This window comes from Oryx dammah, unplaced genomic scaffold (assembly GCF_014754425.2).
Source record: "Oryx dammah isolate SB20612 unplaced genomic scaffold, SCBI_Odam_1.1 HiC_scaffold_7, whole genome shotgun sequence".
In the NCBI taxonomy this organism is placed as follows: domain Eukaryota; kingdom Metazoa; phylum Chordata; class Mammalia; order Artiodactyla; family Bovidae; genus Oryx; species Oryx dammah.
Window position 1 is genome coordinate 2,645,971 of NW_024070191.1, and position 27,119 is coordinate 2,673,089.

General features: G+C 41.2%; 1 protein-coding gene across 1 annotated transcript in view; it reads right to left on the bottom strand.

Annotated features, from left to right (window-relative positions):
- Positions 1 to 27,119, bottom strand: part of CSMD1 (CUB and Sushi multiple domains 1) — a 2,078,553-nt gene that overhangs the window by 337,095 nt on the left and 1,714,339 nt on the right. Inside the window, exons 22-23 of the mRNA XM_040243208.1 lie at positions 24,770 to 24,939; positions 17,721 to 17,877 (exon numbers count right to left, since the gene is read on the bottom strand). Of these exons, the coding sequence (XP_040099142.1) occupies positions 17,721 to 17,877; positions 24,770 to 24,939 (327 nt within the window). The remainder of the gene's footprint in view (positions 1 to 17,720; positions 17,878 to 24,769; positions 24,940 to 27,119) is intronic.

The following is a 27,119-nucleotide window of genomic DNA, read 5'->3' on the forward strand; positions in this document are numbered from 1 at the left end:
ATGCCCTTTTCATTATAGGGGACTGGAATGCAAAAGTAGGAAGTCAAGAAACACCTGAGGTAACAGGCAAATTTGGCCTTGGAATACGGACTGAAGTAGGGCAAAGGCTAATAGAGTTTTGCCAAGAGAATGCACTGGTCATAGCAAACACTCTCTTCTAACAACACAAGAGAAGACTCTACACATGGGCATCACCAGATGATCAACACTGAAATCAGACTGATTATATTCTTTGCAGCCAAAGATGAGAAGCTCTAGACAATCAGCAAAAACAAGACCAGGAGCTGACTGTGGCTCAGATCATGAACTCCTTATTGCCAAACTCAGACTTAAATTGAAGAAAGTAGGGAAATCTATTAGACCATTCAGGTATCACTTAAATCAAATCCAGTATGATTATACAGTGGAAGTGAGAAATGGATTTAAGGGACTAAATCTGATAGATAGAGGGCCTGATGAAGTATGGATGGAGGTTCATTACATTGTACAGGAGACAGGGATCAAGACCATCCCCATGGAAAAGAAATGCAAAAAGCAAAATGGCTGTCTGGGGAGGCCTTACAAATAGCTGTGAAAAGAAGAGAGGTGAAAAGCAAAGGAGAAAAGGAAAGATATAAGCATCTGAATGCAGAGTTCCAAAGAATAGCAAGAAGAGATAAGAAAGCCTTCCTCAGTGATCAATGCAAAGAAATAGAGGAAAACAACAGAATGGGAAAGACTAGAGATCTCTTCAATAAAATCAGAGATACCAAGGGAACATTTCATGCAAAGATGGGCTTGATAAAGGACAGAAATGGTATGGACCTAACAGAAGCAGAAGATATTAAAAAGAGGTGGCAAGAATGCACAGAAGAACTGTACAAAAAAGATCTTCACAACCAAGATAATCACGATTGTGTGATCACTCACCTAGAGCCAGACATCCTGAAATGTGAAGCCAAGCAGGCCTTAGAAAGCATCACTACGAACAAAGCTAGTGGAGATGATGGAATTCCAGCTGAGCTATTTCAAATCCTGAAAGAAGATGCTGTGAAAGTGCTGTACTCAATAGGCCAGCAAATATGGAAAGCTCAGCAGTGGCCACAGGGCTGGAAAAGGTCAATTTTCATTCCAATCCCAAAGAAAGGCAATGCCAAAGAATGCTTAAACTACTGCACAATTGTACTCATCTCACACACTAGTAAAGTAATGCTCAAAATTCTCCAAGCCATGCTTCAGCAATACATCAACCATGAACTTCCTGATGTTCAAGCTGGTTTTAGGAAAGGCATAGGAACCAGAGATCAAATTGCCAACATCCACTGGATCATGGAAAGAGCAAGAGAGTTCCAGAAAACCATGTATTTCTGCTTTATTGACTATGCCAAAGCGTTTGACTGTGTGGATCACAATAAACTGTGGAAAATTCTGAAAGAGATGGGAATACCAGACCACCGGACCTGCCTCTTGAGAAATCTGTATGCAGGTCAGGAAGCAACAGTTAGAACTGGACGTGGAACGACAGACTGGTTCCAAATAGGAAAAGGAGTATGTCAAGGCTGTATATTGTCACCCTGCTTATTTAACTTACATGCAGAGGGAGCCTGGTGGGCTGCCGTCTATGGGGTCACACAGAGTCGGACACGACTAAAGTGACTTACCAGCAGCAACAACAGATTACATCATGAGAAACGCTGGGCTGGAAGAAGCACAAACTGGAATCAAGATTGCTGGGAGAAATATCAATAACCTCAAATATGCAGATGACACCACCCTTATGGCAGAAAGTGAAGAGGAACTCAAAAGCCTCTTGATGAAAGTGAAAGTGGAGAGTGAAAAAGTTGACCTAAAGCTCAACATTCAGAAAATTAAGATCATAGCATCTAGTCCCATCACTTCATAGCAAATAGATGGGAAAACAGTGGAAACAGTGTCAGACTTTATTTTTGGGGGCTCCAAAATCCCTGCAGATGGTGATTGCAACCATGAAATTAAAAGACGCTTACTCCTTGGAAGGAAAGTTATGACCAACCTAGATAGCATATTGAAAAGCAGAAACATTACTTTGCCAACAAAGGTCTGTCTAGTCAAGGCTATGGTTTTTCCAGTGGTCATGTATGGATGTGAGAGTTGGACTATGAAGAAAGCTGAGCACTGAAGAATTGATGCTTTTGAACTGTGGTGTTGGAGAAGACTCTTGAGAGTCCCTTGAACTGCAAGGAGATCCAACCAGTCCATCCTAAAGGAGATCAGTCCTGGGTGTTCTTTGGAAGGAATGATGCTAAAGCTGAAACTGCAATACTTTGGCCACCTCATGCGAAGAGCTGACTCATTGGAAAAGACTCCCATGCTGGGAGGGATTGGGGGCATGAGGAGAAGGGGACAACAGAGGATGAGATGGCTGGATGGCATCACCGACTGGCTGGACATGAGTTTGAGTGAACTCCAGGAGTTGGTGATGGATAGGGATGCCTGGCGTGCTTCAATTCATGGGGTCACAAAGAGTCAGACACGATTGAGCGACTAAACTGAACTGAAATATCTGGACACGACTGAGTGACTGAACAGCAACAACATACTAAGAAGGGAGCAAGATGATAAAATATCCAGTTAGAAGACAAGAAACCTTGCTCGCATACTCATGTATATCTCGAATTTGCTCTTGACACTGAATAAGTTGATTAAGCAACACCCATATCACTTTCCTCTATTAAGATGGTCAAAATAGTCCTTTGCTTTTTCCTCCCTGTGAAAACAGACACAGATTCATGTCTGATATTTACGGCAGCCTCACCATGAGGCAGCCAATGATAGGAGGGTTTCAGTCTCTGGGTTAAACAAAGACTCAAGCCCAAGTTTACTTCTTAGAAATGCTATCAAGTTTGGCCTCAAATAATTTTCTTTTTTAATTATTATTTGATTATTTTATTTATTTATTATTATTTTTTTACTTTACAAATATTTTCTTAATAAAATTTTATAAGCATTAAACATTTTGGAGGCTTCTATTCCCTCGTTACTCAGGTGGTAATGAATCTGCTTGCAATACAGGAGATGCAGGTTCGATGCAACTTCCCTGGGTCGAGAAGTTTCCCAGGAGGAAGGTATAGCAACCCATTCCAGTATTCTTGCCTGGGAAATTCCATGGAAAGAGGAGTCTGGCAGGCTACAGTACATGGAGCCTCAAAGAGCTGGATATGACTGAGCAACTAACACTTATATTTTTGATGTTTATCTAAAAATGTATCAATAAAAACAAAACTTTCTAAGGAAAATCATGAATTGAATGCTTGGGTTGGGAGCTGGGAACTGTTTTTTTAATGTGCATTCCCAGAGATGCTTTTCTTCTTTATAAAATGTTCATCTTATTTTACAATAAATACACAGTTCTTTGCAGGGACTAACCATCTGCATCTCTTTCTGTTGGACTCCTTTTTCTGTTGAGATTTTTCATTGAAAGTCATTTTATTTTGCAAAGTGCATTATGCATAAGCTTTCCTTGCAAAAGCAGAGCAAAAATATGATTTTCAGAATTCTTACAAGAAGGTGTAAGTTTATTAGAAATGTATGGAGAAGGCTTGATATTTTGATAGGCAAGGTTTCCAAAAATGCAATCACATAAACATATGATCATTTGCAAGTCATGCTATGAACAGTTTTCTCTGTTTATAATACCATCCTTTTCACAGCACAATAAAGTCTTAGTATACAGTTTAATTTTTACTCAACACATAGACCTTTTAAAAATATTAGTTTGAACCCTATTAAAAAATATCTTTTTTTTTTTTTTCTTCACAGGTTAGAGTTGCTTTGCTGTACTTGATAAGACTTCATGGGATAAATGTTTTAATAATAACCCCCAAACTAAAGTAAATCTAACCTAGGGATAATAAAGTTAAGGGTACATAACTCATTTTTTCTGGGAATAGACTAAATTCACAAAACAGCTGCCTATTATTTTATAAAACCTTTATAAAATTATCCTCTAGTTAACTGGAAAATCAAGTAATACTAGTCACATTTTCCAACAGTTTTATCTGCTGAGTTTTACAGCAATTTCTAGCTCCATCAATCTTCACTTACAAATTATAAATCAGCACTCTAGTATCACGTGCTACTGCTGTTGCTGCTGCTAAGTCACTCAGTCGTGTCCGACTCTGTGTGACCCCATAAACAGCAGCCCACCAGGCTCTCCCATCCCTGGGAGTCTCTAGGCAAGAACACTGGAGTGGGTTGCCATTTCCCTCTCCAATGCATGAAAGGGAAAAGGGAAAGTAAAGTCGCTCAGTCGTGTCTGACTCTTAGCAACCCCATGGACTGCAGCCTACCAGGCTCCTCCCCACTGGAGTGGGGTGCCATTGCCTTCTCCGAGTATCACATGAGCAGACACCAAAGCAGCAAGATAGGTTTGCCACAATCTTAATCTTCATTGAAAAGAAGTAAAAAAGCTGTTGTGTGGACTTATGTGCAAGTTGGTTATTTCCTAACCCCATACCATACTTTCCTCTGATTTGCAGCACAGTTGTAAATAAGTCTTAAACTACCCATTGAACCAAACATGATTTTGACATGATTTTCTAGAGCATAAAGACTGAAGATGTGATAAATACTGTTCTTAGAATAACATGATAGGTTGCATTAGAAAAACAGCAATGCTTACAAATATTACAACCAAGATGTTTGAGAAATTTGTGAATGTCTTTGTTATACACAAACTTGGACTGAACTTGCTTTTAGCACTACAAATTAGCTTGTATGGAATTTCAAAAATCTAGTTATCAAAAAAAAAAAAAGCAGTTATGACATGAGTGCATCGTTGCCCACCTAGACATCCTTCATGGTCAGGGACTTAAAGCTACTAGAGGAATCTCAATCAGAAATAGGCAGATCTCACCACACACAAAGATACAATTGTGTGAGGTGAGGGTGGCATTAACTGAATCTTATTGCAATCACTTTACAATGTATACATGTATCAGATCATCACATTGTTCACCTTAAACTTATTATGTGCCAATGACATCTCAGTAAAGCTGGAAAAACCCCAAATAAATACAGTGACTCCTAAAGTAACTGGGTGAAGATGGGCAGGATGAGGGACACCCGTAAATTACATACACCCACTTAGGATTCCACCCAACTCTGGAGAATTAGCTCCTGTTATCAATCCATGGTCTCAAGGTCTTCAAATTTCAGCCTCTGATTTACCCTATTCTTTACCTTCAGCTCTGTTCCCAGTAATTAATTGCTCACTGTGTCTGTGTACACATCATGCTTGCAAAATTTGTGACTTGTTTTGCAGTGTGAAGGTGACGATGCTTAGTATTTCATTATTGGCCTTGAGGATATATTCACACTCAGAGCTGTGCTCTCATTTATAATAGTGTATTTAGTGTTGGCGTCATTTTAATTCTATCAGCATGTTAGAGAAATCCAGATGACAGCTGCATAAACCAAGGCTCTGGGCTCTGATTTTCGCTTCCACAGAATATGCTGTGGGTTTTTAGACTGAGAGTCATGCACCTCCGCCTCCTAACCAACTTCAGCAAACAGGGTGAATGAGGGGCGATGGCCCCAGAGGCTGGAGTGGAGGAGACGGAGAGGACATTCTGTGCAATCAACGCATCCTTTTCTTCCAGATTCCAGTTGTAGGAGGACTCTGGGGTTTCTCTTTTGGATTCTCATCTCAAATAGATAATTCAGGGTTGGGGGTAGGCCGAACAATTTTAGGAAACCAAAGAATGGAAATTACTCAGCCACGAGAGAGAATTGGTTGCGGGGCAGGACAGGACAGACCCAGTTTCTTATTCCCAAACTGAACACAGTCATCTGCAAACTACGCGGCCTCGGGGCGGGAGGGTCTCTGGGTTCTGGGCTGTGAGGTGTGCTGGTTCTTAGTGCTGCCCAGTGCAGCTAAGGCCCTGACTTCCTGGGACAAGCACTCTCCACCCCTTTCTTTTTAATAAACACAGTGTCCAAAGGGGCCATGTGGACCAGAGCAGCCCCGCCCTGCAGGTTCCTGGTTCACCTTCAGCCTCTCAGAGCTTCTTTGGAATGTTCTTCCTCATCTGTTCCCTCAAGCTCCTTTGTCTCCAGTGTTTCACAGATGTCCCTGACCATGGGTTGCCTGCTCCACAGTCTATATTGTAAACATCAGAAACAAAGACATGAGGCTTGCCACAGCCAGTGGGTGAGTCACCCAGGGAAGCTAACAGGTTGCCTCTTAAAGGATGGATGGCTTTGTCGGGTCACACACCTCGCTCTCTACCCTAAATAGATTCATCTCATTGGGGGGTCTTGAGACTTATGCACAACAGCAGAATGCCGATTTCCTCATTGAAAACAATAGATGACGAGGACATAGAGAATGGACATGCAGACACAGGGGGGATGGGGAGGGTGGGACAAATTGAGTAGGTAGTATTGACATATATACACTACCGTGGATAAAACAGGTGGCCATTGGGAAACTGCTGCACAGCACAGGGAGCTCAGCTCGGTGCTCTGTGTGATGACCCAGAGCGGGGGGAGGTGGGGATAGAAGGAACGTCCAAGAGGGAGGGGGATATGTGTACTACAGATAGATATGGGCTTCCCTGGTGGCTCAGCTGCAATGCGAGAGACCTGGGATCTATCCCTGGGTTAGGAAGATCCCCTGGAGAAGGGAATGGCTCCCCACTCCAGTACTGTGGCCTGGAGAATTCCATGGACTGTATAGTCAATGGGGTCACAAAGAGTAGGACATAACTGAGCAACTTTCCCTCACTCACTAAATGTGGATAAATACATACAGCTGGCTGACTTCACCATACAACAGAAACTAACACAACACTGTAGAGTAACCATCCTCCAATTACAAATAAGTAAGTAAAGACATAAAGCTTAATCAATAAAAACAAAATAAAAAAAATAAAACAATGAATGGAGTCAGTCCATGTACTGGAATTCCTCTGTCAACACAAGCTGCTATCTTTCTACTGGGAGAGTCACACTGACACCCTCACCCTGTTGAGAATTTTGACTGATAACCATGGTGTGAGAGCAAGGGTCATTCATTAAATGAAGTCGGTCACCTGGAGGGAGGGCAGCCTACTCACTCCATCTCCACACCAGCACTGTTTTCGCAGGGGGTAACACTCTAGAATCTACTTGCTTAGGCTTCTGAGCCAGACACATCTCAGTGGGGAAGGGGTGGGGTCACTAAAGAACTTCCATTTTCAAGGCCCATTAATCTGTCCTTCTGTGACTACTGACTATCCCACACCACCCTCCTAAGGCATCCCTCCTTTTGCTTCTTTTTCTTTTAAAAGATATATACAATATGCAATCTGACTACTTCATTTATAAGTAAAAATGAGTGCATATTTCTGCTCTGTCCCTTTATGTGTTATTGTAAAAGTCAGCATGTAGTTTTTCCTCCTTTACTCTCAGAGCACCCATGGTTAGCAATAGCATAGCCAGAGTACTGAGGTTGTTATCATCCTCTTCTTTCAATCCTAGACTTCTATTGATTTTGTTCCTCCAGTACTATTAATAATGGCTTAGCTGTCATGTTGACCAACACCTCTGACTAGCTTTCAAAGGTGTCCATAACCAGGTTCCTGCAGCTCATTTTGTTTTCCTTATTCTCCTCATCATTTATCTTCCATTCTGTTCAGACATTTGTATTCATTATCTCATGAGCTCAAAGATAACATTCAACTCTACACATCTGTAATCTGTGTCCTTCCATCCAAATATAGGTCAACACAATTATCATATGCTAAGTGACTCTGGAGGTGATAACAGAAGATGAAGTTAAGATTGTCCCTGTTGAAAACCTCACCTTCTATTGGTAAAAACAAAAGATGTAGAGAAAAAATGTACGGGGCCTGGGGGATGCAGGAGGGCAGATGATTCTCAACAGCAGAGCAACCTTTACACAAAAACTAGCATTTAAGAATGATCTTAAGGAATGAGGCAAAGGGCATCTAGCATGAGGGAAAGAGACGTCTGGAGCCTTCTAGGATTAATGCAGCTTTCAAAGATCTCTCTCCTTGCTCTGGAAAATTAGATCTGCCATGGTGCTGGTGGTTCAGGCACTCAGTTGAGTCTACCTCTTTGCGACACTATGGACTGCAGCCCACCACGCTCCTCTGTCCATGGGATTTCCCAGCAAGAATACTGGAGTTGGTTGCCATTCCCTTCTCCAGGGTATATCTGCCATGCTGCTGCTACTGCTAAGTCACTTCAGTTGTGTCCGACTCTGTGCGACCCCATAGACGTCAGCCCACCAGGGTCCCCCGTCCCTGGGATTCTCCAGGCAAGAACACTGGAGTGGGCTGCCATTTCCTTCTCCAATGCATGAAAGTGAAAAGTGAAAGTGAAGTTGCTCAGTCATGTCTGACTTAGCGACTCCATGGACTGCAGCCTACCAGGCTCCTCCCTCCATGGGATTTTCCAGGCAAGATTACTGGAGTGGGGTGCAATAAATATAAATGTAATACATATTTATTTGTGAAATAAATAATAGAATTCCAGTTGTACTATTTCATATCCTAAAAGATGATGCTGTTAAGGTGCTGCACTCAATAGGCCAGCAAATTTGGAAAACTCAGCAGTGGCCACAGGGCTGGAAAAGGTCAGTTTTCATTCCAATCCCAAAGAAAGGCAATGCCAAAGAATGTTCAAACTATTGCACAATTGTACTCATCTCACATGCTAGCAAAGTAATGCTCAAAATTCTCCAAGCTAGGCTTCAACAGTATGTAACCCATGAACTTCCAAATGTTCAAGCTAGATTTAGAAAAACCAGAGGAACCAGATATCAAACTGCCAACATCCCCTGGATGTTCAAAAAAGTAGGAGAGTTCCAGAAAAACATCTACTTCTGCTTTATTGACTACACCAAAGATTTTGACTGTGTGGATCACAACAAACTGTGGAAAATTCTTAAAGAGATGGGAATAGCAGACCACCTGACCTGCCTCTTGAGAAGTCGGTATGCAGGTCAAGTAGCAACATTTAGAACTGGACATGAAACAACAGACTGGTTCCAAATCAGGAAAGGGGTACGTCAAGGCTATATATTGTCACCTTGCTTATTTAACTTACATGCAGAGTACATCATGCAAAATGCCACACTGGATGAGGCACAAGCTGGAATCAGGTTTGCTGGGAGAAATATCAATAACCTCAGATACACAGATAACACCACCCTTATGGTAGAAAGTAAGAACAAAAGAGCCTCTTGATGTAAGTGAAAGAGGAGAGTGAAAAAGTTGGCTTAAAGCTCAACATTCAGAAAACTAAGATCATGGCATCTGGTCCCATCACTTCATGGCAAAAAGATGGGAACAATGAGAGATTTTATCTTTGGGGGCTCCAAAATCACTGAAGATGGTGACTGTAGCCATGAAATCAAAAGATGCTTGCTACTCGGGAGAAAAATTATGACCAACCTAGACAGCATATTAAAAAGCAGAGACATTACTTGGCCGAAAAAGGTCTGTCTAGTCAAAGCTATGGTTTTTCCCAGTAGTCATGTATGGATGTGAGAGTTGGACTAAAAAGAAAGCTGAATGCCAAAGAATTGATGCTTTTGAACTGTGGTGTTGAAGACTGTTGAGAGTCCCTTGGACTGCAAAGAGATCAGACCAGTCAATCCTAAAGGAAATCAGTCCTGAAGATTCATTGGAAGGACTGATCCTGAAGCTGGATCTCCAATACTTTGGCCACCTGATGCGAAGAACAGACTCATTGGAAAAGACCCTGATGCTGGGAAAGATTGAAAACAGGAGGAGAAGGGGACGACAGAGGATGAGATATGTGGATGGTATCACCCACTCGATGGACATGAGTTAGACCAAGCTCTGGGAGTTGGTGAAGGATATGGAAGTCTGACGTTCTACAGTCCATGGGGTCAAAAAGAGTAGGATATGACTGAGTGATTGAACTGAACTGATAGTGGCCACAGGACTGGAAAAGGTCAGTTTTCATTCCAATCCCAAAGAAAGGCAATGCCAAAGAATGCTCAAACTACTGCACAATTGCACTCATCTCACATGCTAGTAAAGTAATGCTCAAAATTCTCCAAGCCAGGCTTCAGCAATACGTGAACCATGAACTTCCAGATGTTCAAGCTGGTTTTAGAAAAGGCAGAGGAACCAGAGATCAAATTGCCAACATCTGCTGGATCCTCGAAAAAGCAAGAGAGGTCCAGAAAAACATCTATTTCTTCTTTATTGACTATGCTAAAGCCTTTGACTGTGTGGATCACAAGAAACTGTGGAAAATTCTGAAAGAGAGGGGAATACCAGAGCACCCGACCTGTCTCTTGAGAAACCTACATGCAGGTCAGGAAGCCACAGTTAGAACTGGACATGGAACAACAGACTGGTTCCAAATAGGAAAAGGAGTATGTCAAGGCAGTATATTGTCACCCTGCTTATTTAACTTACATGCAGAGTACATCATGAGAAACACTGGGCTGGAAGAAGCACAAGCTGGAATCAAGATTGCCGGGAGAAATATCAATAACCTCAGATATGCAGATAATATCACCCTTATGGCAGAAAATGAAGAGGAACTAAAAAGCCTCTTGATGAAAGTAAAAGAGGAGAGTGGAAAGGTTGGCTTAAAGCTCAACATTCAGAAAATGAAGATCATGGCATCTAGTTCCATCACTTCATGGGAAATAGATAGGGAAACAGTGGAAACGGTGACAGACTTTATTTTTGGGGGCTCCAAAATCACTGCAGATGGTGACTGCAGCCATGAAATTAAAAGATGCTTACTCCTTGGAAGGAAAGTTATGACCAACCCAGAGAGCATATTCAAAAGCAGAGACATTACTTTGCCAACAAAGGTCTATCTAATCAAGGCTATGGTTTTTCCAGTAGTCATGTATGGATGTGAGAGTTGGACTATGAAGAAAGCTGAGCACTGAAGAATTGATGCTTTTGAACTGTGTTGTTGGAGAAGACTCTTGAGAGTCCCTTGGACTGCAAGGAGATCCAACCAGTCCATTCTAAAGGAGATCAATCCTGGGTGTCCTTTGGAAGGAATGATGCTAAAGCTGAAACTGCAATACTTTGGCCACCTCATGCAAAGAGTTGACTCATTGGAAAAGACTCTGATGCTGGGAGGGATTGGGGGCAAGAGGAGAAGGGGACGACAGAGGATGAGATGGCTGGATGGCATCACCGACTCGATGGACGTGAGTTTGAGTGAACTCTGGGAGATGGTGATGGACAGGGAGGCTTGGCGTGCTGTAATCCATGGGGTCACAAAGAGTCGGACGTGACTGAGTGACGGAACTGAACTGATATATATATATATATGTATATATGTATATATTTATATATACATATATTTATGTGTGTGTGTATATATATATATATGTCACATATGTCTAAATCTTGGGATATTAGAATCGCATATTATCATGAAGGAACTAGTTTTCTTGGAGAGAAAAACAAACTCACATAAAGATGGAATGTAGTAAGGGTCCAATATTTTAGGGGTCAAAATCAAAGGATTTTGACATATGGTTGATGGGAATCAGGGCCAAGAACCGACTCCTGCAGTACCCTCTGCTGGTCCAGTCCATATTTGAGAATGTGACAATGTAGTCACATTTCTACTGACCAGGTTTCAACAAGTGTGACCCCTGACTATACTAAGCTATTTATCTTTGACCAAGAACCATGGCTTTTGCTTTCTCTGTCTCAGTACAGTCTAGACATTCAGTATACAAGTATTGCATAGACAGTCTCTGATTAATTGGCCAACATACCTACCAAATTGACCCACAGTAACAGGTCTAAAACACAGTTCTTTCACGACACCCCCAGAGAGCGAGAATTTTTGTTGAATTGTGACTGAGTTTTGCTTACTCCCCTTTATTTAAATCAGTAAATTGTATATGGCCAGAGAATCATGTGGGAGACTGTTTCTGAGGAGTGTCTATTCTGGGAACATCCTTTCAGAAATCAAAAGGGCTCAATATATTTTTTAAAGAATTCTGAATTCAACAAGAATTTTTAAAAATTTCCAAATATTTTTTCCTTTAAAAATATTTGCTGAAATATTTAGAAGGCATAGCAATCCATTGCAATATGACTTTTCCTGACATTTGAAGAATGTTATAATCACTGGAATAAAACAAAATGCTTATGTTAAATAAGGAGAAGCTCTTATTGCTCTGAGAAATCTCTGCAGAATCTTTGTGCCCTGCAGAATGCAGTGTGAATAATGGAGATCCAGTCTAAGCTTTTTACATTGCAGATCAGACACCTGTGTGAGGTACAGAGGGGAATTAAAAAACAAGCACCCACACTTCTTGATCTGGACAAGCTTATGGGTTATGCTTCTATTTGACATAATTGCAGCATTAGAGGACTATCATCTATTATGAATGGACAAATCTGTAAGAAAACACAGTGTTTGTGTTTTTTTTTTTTTTAAACCACATATTGCTCTCCCAGCTGTACGCTGCTCTAAATTCCTACTCAGAAATCAGTACTTGCTCATTAAGTCGGCACTAATATACTTATTCCTACTTGTCCCAAAGATGCCTGGCTTTCCTTCCTTGCCAGTGCCTTTACATATATAAATATCAGTCAATTAATGGGGATCTCATCTGTGAGATCATCTAAAATATTTTAAAACAAGGCCATTGACAGTGCTGACCTTTGTTGAAAAGACCTGGATGGGATCCAGGCTGCAACAACCTGTCTGTGGATGTTTCAGCAGAGCACTTACATATTTGGAAAATTAAAAGTTTCTAACTTATGAAGGAGAGTTATGGGGGCTATTTATCAAGACCCGGAATTGTCAAGATGGTAAAATTACAAGGTACTGGGAAGTAAAGTATGCTCTAAATATTAAAGGATATACAAATATGATTTGTACTCATTTGAAAACTTTCAAGACATTTATTAAGCTATATATTTACTCTCTGTTGACATTTTCTAATCCACTTGTGTGTAGATTAATTATGGATTTGAAACATTTAAATATGAATGTTTCCTTAAGTAATGCAATTAACTAGCAAGAGGCAATTACAAAAGTCTTTTGAAAATAGTTGAAAGTGTCTTCCAATAGCCTTAAGCTTTAATAATTTGCTCAAAATGGTTTTCGACCATTTATTCTCCTGGACTCCAAAATCACTGTGGACGGCAACTGCAGCCACAGATTAAAAGACACTTACTCCTTGGAAGAACAGTTATGAGAAACCTAGACACTTTGTTAAAAAGCAAAGACATCACTTTGCCAACAAAGATCCGTATAGTCAAAGTTATGATTTTTTTCAGTAGTCATATACAGAGGTGAGAGTTGGACCATAAAGAAACCTGAGCACCAAAGAATTGATGCTTTTGAACTGCGGTACTGGAGAAGACGCTTGAGAGTCCCTTACAGCAAGGAGATCAAACCAGTCAACCTTAAAGGAAATCAACCCTGAATATTCATTGGAAGGACTGATGTTGAAGCTGAAGCTCCAACACTTTGGCCACCTGATTTGAAGAGCCAACTCATTGGAAAAGACCCTGATGTTGAAAAGACTGAGGGCAGGAAGAGGAGGGTAAACAGAGGATGAGATGGTTGAATGACATCACTGAATTAATAGACATGAGTTTGAGCAAACTCAAGGAGATACTGAAGGACAGGTGAGCTTGGTTTTCTGTGGTCCGTTGGGTAGCAAAGAACTGGAAAGACTTAGCAACTGAACAATAACAACAAAATTATTTCCAAACCACCTTTTAGAGATGAAGAGTTGATGAGGGTATTCAATCATATTGAATGAGGTTGGAATTTCTTAGTTCAGTTCAGTTCAGTTCAGTTCAGTCGCTCAGTCGTGTCCAACTCTTTGCGACCCCATGAATCGCAGCAAGCCAGGCCTCCCTGTCCATCACCAACTCCTGTAGTCTACCCAAACCCATGTCCATCCAGTCAGTGATGCCATCCAGCCATCTCATCCTCTGTCATCCCCTTCTCCTCCTGTCCCCAAGCCTTCCCAGCATTAGGGTCTTTTCCAATGAGTCAACTCTTCACATGAGGTGACCAAAGTATTGGAGTTTCAACTTCAACATCAGTCCTTCCAATGAACACCCATGACTGATCTTAATTACTGAGTGTTTAAACCTAAGAATTTAAAATGAAATTAATAATATTTTGATTATAACCATCAGCACCATCCATTCTATATTATAAATATCTTTTTTTCCATCTGGCAGTGTGTTCTAGCTTGAGGAAAATCTTGGAAATAAGACTTGTACCCAAGGAGCATCTGTATGATTGAAGGGGAGGGCAAAGAGGGAAACAGGCAGGAAAGAGAGCTACTCCCATCAAGTTGATTTGACTAAGAGCTAAATTAATGCTGTCACCAATATTTCTTTCTTACTCTTTTAGAAAGTTTGTGCTACAGGGAGGGAGAAGGGAGGGGGGTTCATGATGGGGAATACGTGTATACCTGTGGCGGATTCATGTTGATGTATGGCAAAACCAATACAATATTGTAAAGTAATTAACCTCCAATTAAAATAAATAAATTTATATTTAAAAAAATTCACATAATTGGAAAGTGCCCAAGAATAGATCCATGGCTTCAGATTTTCTCAAAGTTACTTAGAAATGGGAGGAAAAGCAAAAGTTCTAACAGACTGGAGAGTGACGTGGAGAACCAGGGACAAACACCACGTGCTGGCTGGGGGGACTGCGGATAACACATTGGAGTCACTCTTCTTGACAAGGGAAGGTGAGCATGACACACAGATGAAGCCTACAACCTCTAATGGCACTCCAGTCACAGGTTTTTAGGGTATATGGGCTTTCTTCAATGCCACTTGGAAAATAAAGGGAAAGTCAGAAGTCTCGAAACAGTTCAGTAGCCCCCATCTCAGTGATAAAGTAATAAAGTGACTATAAACTCCAGCAGGTGTGAATTTGCTTCCTGATGTCTTTTGCATGACCATGAGACTATATGAAATGAATGTTCATAAATGTAAAATTACTGTTCTCGTACATGTACCCCAGTGTTCACTCTAGCACTGTTCACAATAGCTGAGGCATGGAAGCAGCCTAAGTGTTCATCGACAGAAAAATGGATAAAGAAGATGTGGTACATATATACCACAATATTCAATGGAATTTTACTCAGCTGTTAAAAAGAATAAAATGATGCTGTTTGCACACCATGGATGGACCTAGAGATCATCATACTGGGCAAAGTAAGTCAGAGAAGCAGAAATGCCGTGTCATTCCTTATATGTGACATCTAAAAAGAAGAGATACAAACGGACTTACAAAACAGAAAGAGACTCACAGACTTAGAGAACAAACTTACGGTTGCAGAGGGGAAGGATAAGGGGAAGGGATGGTTAGGGAGCTTGGGATGGACATGTACAACTACTATGTTCAAAATAAATGACCAACAAGGACCTACTGTATAGCACAGAGAACTCTGCTCAATGCTATGTGACAGCCTGGATGGGAGGGGAATTTGAGAGAATGGACATATGTATATGTGTGGCTGAGTCCCTTCTCTCTTCACCTGAAACTATCACAACATTGTTAATCAGCTATGCTCTAATATAAAATAAAAAGTTTCTTTTTTTAAAAAAAATAAATTCTCTCCTTTGAAATTGTTAGAGGGAAAATAGGATGGGGTAACTAGGATTGAGAAATAATGTGGTATAACATATCAAACATGATACATTTCTACAAAGCTTAGTAACTGCCACACCAGGGCAGCACCAAGAATTCAGTAGTGAAGATGCAGAGAAGAGAGAGGACCAAGGTTTTCAGCTCTTCACTGACAAAGCATTGTAAGAAGCACGATTTGTCAGAGAAGCTAACACAATATAAGAGGTGGAGGAAATCCAGGTGTCCTGGAGCTTGCTCTTACTCCAGTAAACTCAGAAAGTTACCTGGAGTGTATTCACACTATTCTCCTTCTCAAGTAGCCATATTCCTCTAAACTGTAAGACCAGTGTTAGAGCTGGGAAGTGAGTATTGACACATACAAGCAATAAGTTACATTTGATGAGCATTTGATGAAAAACCCACAGCAGGAATGAAAAGAGATCAGGCTGGTTTACATTTTATCTGCAAGCAGAGAAAACTGCCTTGACAAGAACTCTTTGGAACTTTTTTGAGTGTGAAATTCTGAAAAGTAGAATTCTAGTAAACAAAAATTATAATCATACATTTATTTTGTAATATAATTGCTAGCAATTTATTTGCATACAATATAACTAATATGGTTTCACTTCATGGAGACTTTTAAATGCTTATTTTTATGAAAGTGAAACATTTGCTTTCTCATCATGTCCCTGAGACTGTAATTCGGTTTTTCCCAAAAGGCTTATAATTCTTCAAATGCAATTTCACCTACCAAGGGGGATTTGAGGCAATTAATCTTCCTTTAAGGCATCTGGGTTAGCTTTGTGTCTGGGATAGTTATTATCTTTTTCAGGCCTTCATTTGCTTATCTGTCAAATAAAGGAATCAGTCTTGATAATCATTAACATACTTTCATGCTCAAAATCCAAAAATTTTAATTTCCTATGTCATAGTATTTGGTATCACAAAGATTTTTAATCATCAAGTCAGTGAAGAATTGGGCTGTCTTGTAGATTTTAAGCATTTTAGTTAATTTATTACTCAATTTTAATTAGTTATCCATACCAAATAGGTACTTTTTAAAGTTTATTTTTCTTTTAAAAAAGGCATTTCCATATTAACTTATATTAATTATATTAATAGGGGACACAAGAATGCTGCTTAAAACTGTGAGCTACGTAGACTTAGAGAACAATCTTATGGTTGCCAGGGGTGAGGGATGGAGGGACGGAATAGTTAGGGAGTTTGGGATGGACATGTACACAGTGCTATATTTAAAATGGATAACCAACAGGGACCTACTGTGTAGCACAGGGAACTCTGCTCAATGCAATGTGGCAGCCTGGATGGGAGGGGAGTTTGGGGGAGAATGGACACACACACACACACATATATATGGGTGAATTCTTTTGCTGTTCACCTGAAACTATCACAACATTGCTAACTGGTTTATACTTTTTTTTTTAAGTTTTAAAAAAACAAAAGTGTGAGCTGTAGATCCAATCCCGGTTTCACTGACTCGTTACCTGATAACTTGGACACATGCCGCAATTACTTGTGTTTAGTTTTCTCATAGGAAATTAGTTGTGAGAGGAAAGTGCTTACAACACAGAGTTGAGATACACACACTCATATGTGTGTACCTGTGTATTTATATGTATAAATTATTTATTATATTTTATACACATATAATCTATCTTACAGAAGGTATAGAATGTAATAGGTATAACAGAAAAGTATCAATGTGTCATAGGCATTCCGACTATTACTATCAGTTGTATCATTCATTCAAAATCTTTCATACATATGTCTATAAATTTTTGTCGGGTGCATTAAATCACAATCACTTTAACCCTAATATCTCTTCAATGTCAGGATATTTTCTTTTCATGTACAGCCATGTTAAGAGAATATGAATATGCCTAAATAAATATGCTTCAAACTCCTGCTTCTGGTAATGTGTCTAAATTTACTGCCTGTTGAACAATTCACAGAATTAAACAGTGATCCAAAAACACAGGAGGGGGCCCAGGAACAAAAAAAGAATCGATACTTAAAAGGTATCATATTAGTGAAGTAACAGCTGTATCCTGAGAAAATAAAAGTAGTGTGAAAGGGTTAACCTGCATGGCACTTACTGGTGTAGGTGAGCTGAAAGCCCTGGTCCGTGTCCGATCCATTGGAGTTGAACTCCAGCCACAGGTGGTTGGAGGTGCTGTTCAGGATGAGCCCCACCAGCTCGTTCCTAGTGAAGGCACCCAGGGGCCGCGACGAGCTGTCCTTTCCATCGTAGACCTGAGGAGAACCCACAGCACGGGCACCTGGGTCACTGAGCTCTGTTCATATGCCAGCAGTTTTAACAAGAAATCCAAACTTTCAAACACACGGTTTTATACAACTCTTTAGAAAGCTACACAGTTTATAGAAAGCTGAGTGGACACTGCCAGACCATCGTTTTTTCTCTAAGTTTTACCTTACATTAAAGACAAAAGATTCCACTTGTGCCCAGGTCATTTATCTGCATCATGCTGAGTTCTCTCTGTTCATGTAAAATGGAATCACTGGCGTCTGCACTTCCCGGGTCCAGGGGCTACCAAATTCTCTCCCTCCCAATCCAGGTACAGAGTTTGGAAGCACATGTCGCAGTTCACCGTGCATGTCCTCTCTCCCATCGGAACGCGTCACAGGATGTGGCACCAAAGCCTTGTCCCACTTTCTCATCCCTGTACCTGCAGTGACTTCAGCTTTGAATTTGCCCTAACAGAGGAATCAGTGTCTGATCTTGCTCTGAGCAGTTGGTGATTGACTCTGTCTTTCTAGGAGGTTGTACAGCCCGAGTGGACACCCTGAGTGTCTGGAAGGCAAGTGGACCGGGCTTGGTTTTGAGTAGACATCACGGGTGAGGGAAAGGAAAGCGTGAAAGTGTAAGTCATTCAGTTGTATCTGACTCTTGGTGACCCCATGACCTATACACTGCCAGGCTCCTCAGTCCATGGGATTCTCCAGGCAAGAATACTGGAATGGGGAGCCATTTCCTCCTCCAGGGGATCCTTCTGACTCGCAGATTGAGCCTGGGTCTCCTGCACTGCAGGAGGGTTCTTTACCATGTAAGCTACCAGGGAGGCCCCAAGGGAGATGAAGTGGTGCCTTCTCAGGTCCACACTGGGAGTACAGGGGTGCCAGCCACATGGCCCCAGTCAAACAATCTTAGGGCGTGGACAGAACCCTCCTAATGCCGGAAAAACTGTGTTTACATTCTAGCAGAATTCAGCATGGAGCCCTCACACCATCAGTAAGTGGTCAACACTGGAACGCTTATGGGAGAGGCTCGGCCACTTGCCTCTTGGAACATCATGAGTGTTCATAGCAAGGGACCACTGGTATGGATGCGGGCTTTTTAGAAGAAAGAATGCAAATGTATCACATCATACTGGAGAACATCCAGCTTTTCTCGATGAAAAAGTCCTAACTAAATAAAGCTTATCACAGTGCTTGGTAGTCCCCCCAGGGCTGTCTAGTTCCCTCATAGAGATTAACTCTTCCTTTTCCTCTCCCATCGCTCTTCTGATGTGCATTAGAATGCTGCTTGACAGACTGACATACAGGCTCACACACTCCTAAACGGAGAGGACACATTTGGAAGAACTAATTTTATGGTTCACGATTGGATTGCATTTTAATTCAATACTCTCATGCTCGAGTAGGAGAATCAAATACCCTTTACTAGCATCAAGTTATGGCAACCCACTCCAGTACTCTTGCCTGGAAAACCCCATGGGTAGAGGAGCCTGGTGGGCTGCAGTCCATGGGGTCGCTATGAGTCGGACATGACTGAGCGACCTCACTTTCACTTTTCACTTTCATGCATTGGAGAAGGAAATGGCACCCCACTCCAGTGTTCTTGCCTGGAGAATCCTAAGGATGGGGGAGCCTGGTGGGCTGCCATCTGTGGGGTCGCACAGAGTCGGACACGACTGAAGCGACTTAGCAGCAGCAGCAAGTTAGTACTGGGCAAATCATTGTTTGGCTTAATGTATATGCTTTAGTTTCTGACACCCAGATTATAAAGACTTTTAAATCCAGAGCATTCTGGCTGAAAAATAGTGTCCAGGCCTCTCCAGCAAGGTCTTATGTTACCCCACATGCCATGTAATTCTCTGTGATTCACAAGAATCTGTAGAGAGGAGGGGCATTAAAGCAGACAAACACACGCCTAGGTCCTCAAAGCTCTGAAGCATCATTTGCTGGTCACCTCCATTGATCCTGGCTTGTCTGAGTGCTTCTCTGAGATTTAATAGCTCACATAGACAGTGAATAGTGCCCAGGACCCTCTCATCTACAACCACAAAAACTGACCCACTGCCATGCTGAACTACAAGCTTCTGCAGAAGAGTAATTCTGTTTTATCTGTCTACATCACCAGCAATTAGCACTGGGCTTGACAGTGAAAATCTCTGAATGAAGAAGTAACTGATGAGTGTGGATATTATGTTGTCAGTTCTCTCAAGTTGAAAATCTGGATTCATGCTTCACATGTATCCAAGCAACAACCCAGATAGTGTTGGAAGGCAAAGGCATTGACTTTTAATGCCAATGAGATTAGTAATGTGCAATTTTAGCTCAAGATAACACTTCCTAGTGTATTTCCTCATCTACAAGCAGCTAGAATCAAAGTATCCCTTTCAGTCATTAGGAAAAGGTTCCTTGGGTCTCACATTAATGCAGGACTGTAACTAGTTGCACTACAAAATCTCCTCAGAGCTTGGCACATAATCAGCACCATATTCTCTGTGTGGAACAGCCAAGGGAGCAGATGAGTACCGGTTAGAAAACATCACAAGGAATCCTGGAATGACAATGCTGAAACCAGCCCTAGGCCTGCAGGTGCTACCCCCGCCCCGTCAGAGCTCTTTCCAAAACTAACCTCTCTCTGCTACGTATTTTACCATGGCATTCTCCTTAGAACTATTAATATACTTCTCTTACATGATTTTTCCATTCAAAACAAGGAAACATCATGTTTATATGTATGGGAGGGTGTATACATAGAAAATGAGGCCTTTGTATAGTATAAATCATACTATTTATAAGGGGACAATGTAAACAGCATTTAAGATCAAAACTTAAGATAATCTCTATACCTGTATCCCCTTTTTTGGATTTCCTTCCATTTAAGTTACCAAAGAGCATAGCATTACCTAAGTTATACAGGAGGTTCTCATTACTTACCTATTTTAAATATAGTATCAATAATGGATATGTGTATACATATAACTGATTCACATTGCTGGGCAGTAGAAACTAACACAACTATGTGTCAATAAAATTAATTAAAATTAAGATAATCCCACATGAAACTTTTTATTGGGATGTTCAATAAAATATATGCTTGCAAAATATCTTGGCACTTCAGATGACTGGCAGTTTTTCTGGGATTCAATGTGGTAAGCAAGATTTTGTTCTGATTTTTTATTATAATCAACATGTTTAAACAGCACACAATCACAAATGCACCTTATCTGTTTCCTTCCATTCCAATAATACCCATCAATATATATTTAATGCAGTGTCTCTAATCAATCACCTACACCAAAGTATTATTAACTGTTCTTAAAATTTTGCCTTAAAGGCTGTATGTTATGCTATGCTCGTTGCTAAGTCATGGCCAGCTCTTTGGGACCCAATGGTCTGCAGCATGCCAGGCCTCCCTGTCCTTCACTATCACATGGAGTTTGCTCAGATTCACGCCCATTGAGCTGGTGATGCTATCTAACCATCTCATCCTCTGCTAACCACTTCTTCCTTTGCCTTCAATCTTTTCCAATATCAGGGTCTTTTCCAACGAGCTGGCCTTCACATCAGGTACTGAAACTTCCAAGTATTGGAACTTCATCTTTAGCATCAATCCTTCAAATGAATATTCAGGATAGTTTTCCTTTAGGATTGAGTGGTTTGATATCCTTGCTGTCTAAGGGACTCTCAAGAATCTTCTCTAGTACCACAATTAGAAAGCATCAATTCTTCGGTGCTCATCCTTCTTTATAGTCCAACTCTAACATCCATACAGACTACTGGAAAAACCATACCTTTGACTATACGGACCTTTGTCGGCAAAGTGAGGTCCCTGCTTTTGAATATGCTGTCTAGGTGTGTCATAGCTCCCCTTCCAAGGAGTAAGCATCTTTTAATTTTGTGGCTGCAGTCAATGTCTGCAGTGATTTTGGAGCTCAAGAAAATAAAATCTGTCACTGTTGCCACTTTTCCCCTTCTATTTGCCATGAAGTGATAGGAATAGATGCCATGATCTTAGCTTTTTAAATGTTGAATTTTAAGCCAGCTTTTTCACTCTCTTCTTTCCCCTTCAGCAAGGGGCTCTTCAGTTCCTCTTCACTTTCTGTCATTAGAGTGTTATCATCTGCATATCTGAGGCTGTTAATATTTCCCTTGGCAATCTTGATTTCAGCTTGTGATTCATCCAGCCCATCATTCTGCATGATTCTACACAGAAGTTAAATAAGCAGGCTGACAATATACAGCCTTGTCATACACCTTCCTCAGTTTTGAAGCAGTCTGTTTTTTCATGTCTGGTTCTAAATGTTGCTTCTTGACCTACATACAAGTTTCTCAGGATACAGGTGAGAGAGTCAATTCCTAGGCAGGTTGATAAGAAATTCAGGGTCCCTGAGGAGGAGATAGGGGTCTGAAATTCTCAAGGAGGAGGAAAGGACAAATGCCTTTTCCCTTTCCATTCCTTAGTCTTAGTCACATAAAATTTGTTTTTTTTTTTCTTTAAGTGGAGAATTGATGATTACATAACAACTCAGTTCAAACTCTATACTAAGCATTACATAACAACAATGTATCCTGCTTGAGGACAGCTTCTCCTTGAAAACCTTCTGACTAATCCTGTTATCTTAGAATATATATTATGGGAGTAGCTCTGGTAAGATCTTTATATTGTTAGTTCTAATTCTGTCATATTTAAATGTAAATTATGGGAGTAATAAGGTCTAGTAAGATCTTTACAACCTTGAGACATTCTTTTGATTTATTATAATAACCAATTAAAAAAGTATATAACTCCATTGCTTAGACTAGTGAGGGAACACTCTTTGTTCCCCTTCTGATGTCTATGTCAGAAGCTTTCTCTATTCCTTTACATACTTTAATAAAACTCTGGTACACAAGAGATCTTGAGTGATCAAGCCTGGTCCCTGGTCCTAAAGCTAAATCTTTTTTGGAGATCAGGAATCTGACACCATTCACTGTAAGCTGTCACAGGTAAGGTGGTCTGATATTTCCATCTCTTTAAGAACTTTTCAGTTTGTTGTGCTCCACACAGTCAAATGCTTTAGTGTAGTCAATGAAGCAGAAGTAGATGTTTTTTGGAATTCCCTTGCTTTTTCTTTGATCCAGTGGATGTTGGCAGTTTGATCTCTGCTTCCTCTGCCTTTTCTGACTCCAGCTTGTACATCTGGAAGGTCTTGATTCACATACTTTGAAGACTAGCTTGAAGGATTTTGAGCATAGCCTTACTAGCATGTGAAATGAGTGCAGTTGTAAGGGAGTTTGAACATTATCTGGTATCGCCCTTCTTTGGGATTGGAGTGAAAACTGATGTTTTCCAGTCCTGTGACTACTGCTGTATTTCCCAAATTTGCTGACATCTTGAGTGGGAGGTTAGCAAAGAAAATAGTTTTGTATGATTCAACTTTAACTTTTTCTAGATCAGTAAGGATATTCTAGTTTATACCTGAAAATCACTTCTTAATTACAGTGACTCATACTGCCAACATGAGCTTTTTCGAAAGACCATTACAATGAAAGAACAGCTAAAATAAAATCTGTCTTCTAAATTATGACCTAGAACTGTAGTCAAGGGTGGACTTGGAGGAAGGGAGCACTTGAGTCTGGAAGCTTCTCTTGGCCTGTGCACATGGTGGATTCTGCCAGCGATCTTCTCCATCCACTATGCAGACAGAGAGCACCCTTCAGGGCACTAGGGTCCCCCCGTAGGAGGCTCTTTGCATAGCTTCTCAATGCTCCCAGCTTCAAGTGAGCCAAGTTAACTGGCCCTGAGATGGAACGCTGTGTCTGTCTGTGCAGAAGAACATGTGAGTGGGCACCCTAGGACTTTAGAAAGGGAATGAGATGGGTCCTTGTTGTGAACCAGCTGTGATCATGGACAAGGTGCTCAGTCCCCCTGGAACCAGCTGTGGATAGGCTAGATGGTGGCCAGTGTGGTCTTTGTTGCTCAAAGCCACTCTCTTTCCCTGAGGCTCGGGCTGCAAGTGGCTACTCAGGCCCTAGACCCAGTTTCCTGACATAGTTTCAGGAGCTATGTGAAGAATTTCAGAAGGAGCTTGGTGGCATTTGCAGGTGGAGCTGAGATTTTCAGGTCAAGGTAAGACCTGGTGCCCTGGATCCACTTCTCTGCCCATTTTCCTGAGTCCATCTGGAATGTGAGTGGTGTGCAGGTCTGAATCCCCCCACCCCCACCCCAGAGCAGCTCCCCGAGGCTCTGATGCTAAGAATCACCTCCTGCAATGACTGTTGTGGCTGGCCCCATGCCTCGGACACCCCAGAGCTCTGTGAACACGACTCAGCCTTGTGCGTGAGACTGCCTCCTCCTGGCGTGGCTTCTCCACATCCACCCGGCCTGGTGGTCCCAGGACAGTGGTCAGGTTTGTCTTCACTGTCGCAGCAAGATCCTTCCAGCTCTGAAGGATGCTCTGTCATGACCACATTTACAAATCAAGAGGGACTGCAGAAAGGGTTGGTCTGAGGATCCTGTGAGTTTTTACTAATACAACTCCTAGTGTGTGCTAGGCACAAGGCTACAAATACGTATCTGTATTATATTATTTAATCCTCAAAACATCACAAAAAAGGTAGGTACTATTGCATGATTTCTATGTATAAGAAAACTAAAATTTAACAATCTTAAAAAAATATGCCTAAGATGCATTTCAGATCCAGGATTACAGACTGAGATATTTTAAAGTCCAATACACATAATGCTAGAGACCACTATCTCAAACCAGTTGTATAAGCAAATTGGGAAAAATGTGTATATATAAAGATATGTTAATATAGGTATATATCTATATCTATGATATAGCTGGATCAAGATCCTATTTAATCCTTGCAAAGAAATTATTAAATTATTAAAGAAAATTATTTTTACCTTCAGAATATCTCCTTCAAACAGCTGGAAGCTTCGTGCTCTGAGATGGATCCCCTTGCCAGCTTCCGTTTCAATTTGATAGATACACTCATGGTTATTATCATAGTTTGATGGGAAATTTGGAGATAGCAACGTTCCTTCATTTCCTTTGACACTTGCTCCACATTCAGCTAAAATAAATGACATTAAAAAAAGAAAGAGGATTCAAAAGTGGAATTACTGATTGTAATAAATAAAAACTTTAAAATCATGGCAGCCCTCTTCTCTCTCAATGTATGTCTGCTGTTAACATATTGCTTTTATAGACTAACAGCTTCTTTTCACTGTTTTACCAACTGGACAGGAAAGATATCCCCATTCATCCCATTTTCAAGATTTTCTTGTTTCTTTTAGTAGACTGCTTCTTCCTCCTATCCTGCAAAGAGTTCTAGGGTGAAACAAGCCTGAGCACTCTGACTGACCCCTGGGTGCTTGCCTCTTTGAGCCCCAGCTCTGCCTCATGAAGCGTCCCTGCCGACCCCTACGTGCGACTCCACAGTGATGTCCACATAGTCCCCCCCGTCGGCATTCTGTGGCCTTAGCCTGGATGCACTTAAATGGGATTTTCACTATGGACTGGACCACCAAGTCCTCACTGCCATGTCACAGTCCTGAGCCCATCTGACTGTCTTGGGACAGAAGTCCCTTTGATGGCAGAAAATACATTCTTTTCCCCTTTTTCTGATGAAAGGAGAGGGTAGTTCACCTCTAGATCCAAATTTACATAAAGTATTTAAATCAGAGTAAAAATGAAAACAAATATAGCCCTCAACTTTCTGCCAAAGTCACCTAGACTAGTCACCAGAGAAAGTCACCTAGACTCTCAGCACCCATTTCCTCACCAACGAAAGTGAGCATGTTAGGCTAACTCCTAAATCTCTAAGTGTCCAAATTAGCCACAACAAGATAAAATTGCCCTGAGTTTGCATGTGTGTGTTTGCATATGTGTGTGTGTGGGCATGCTTGCATGACAAGAATGGTCCATGTGATTCTGCATGAAATAACTTATCAGCCACACTATGTGATAAGCACAGCGATTTTTAAAATTCCAACAAAACAAGCCTGAGTGTGAAGAGTAATGGTCAAGTTGGAAACTGAAAATAAGTAAAATGCCTGCACATAATGGGAGCGAGGGGGGGCAGGGTTCACTTCAAGGAGGGGCCTCCTGAGGGTCACACAGCTTTGGCGATGTCCCAGGCATGCCCGTCTTCATTATCACAAATCTCTGACTGCCCAGTCTCTCTCTGACAATAACTGAAGTCCTCCTCTGCACCAGGAGTGGGGCTTCCCTGGCCTGATGATGAAAGGAAAAAGCTAGAGATTCAGGATCAGCTCCAGATGATTTGTGCCCTTGAATCTCAGGATGTTCCCACATACAAGGGCCAGGAATAGAATCAGGGAGAAAACACAGGAGAACTTGGTTCCCTTGCCCTTACCTTTCCCTCCAAAAGGACACAAAGGGAGGTTTTATGGGAAATGGAGAAAACGTTAAAAAAGAAGCACAAGTGGCCTTGAGGGCATGACTGAAGCAGGGTAACATTTGGGAGAACTTAGGCGATCTGGCTGCAAACACAGACTGGGCCAGACGGCAGGGGGCGTCTGGGGCTCATGGAACCAGGATCCCTGGAGAGCCTGGAGCACAGAGGTGACCTGATAGATAGCTGTTTGGAAAAGAGGACACACACTAAAAGAAAACAGTGAACCCAAAGATTCTAAAGGAAACATAGTGTGAAAATGGACATGTTAACAAATTTTAGAATTCCCAGTCTAGAGGGACACACTGGAAGATCAAATAAGTACTTATGATGCTGGGAAAGACTGAAGGCAGGAGGAGAAGGGTAAGACAAAGGATGATGTGGTTGGATGGCATCACTGACTCAATGGACGTGAGTCTGAGCAAACTCCGGGATATAGAGAAGAACTGGTATGCTGCAGTCCATAGGAGCTGCAAAGAGTTGGACATGACTCAGCGACCAAACAACAAAAGGGTCGATAAAAAGTATAAGCCTTTGCTTGTCTAGGTACAGCAATCTAGTCTTCTTTTGGTCTATTTGTCACTTGAACTGAATGCATTTTTATAAGTATTAGATCATTAAATGAAGAAAACAATTCTAAGAGGTCAGTATCAATGCTAAGTTCATTTTACAGCTGAGGAAACTGAGGCAGATTAATTAACCTGCTCAAGATCACATGGGGGCAGGCTGGGTGGTTGACAGAATTGGGATTTGAACCTCAGGTGGTCTAGTAACAATCACACTACATTGTCAAAGTACACTATTTGTTATTAATTATGCTTACAGATGTTAAGTAC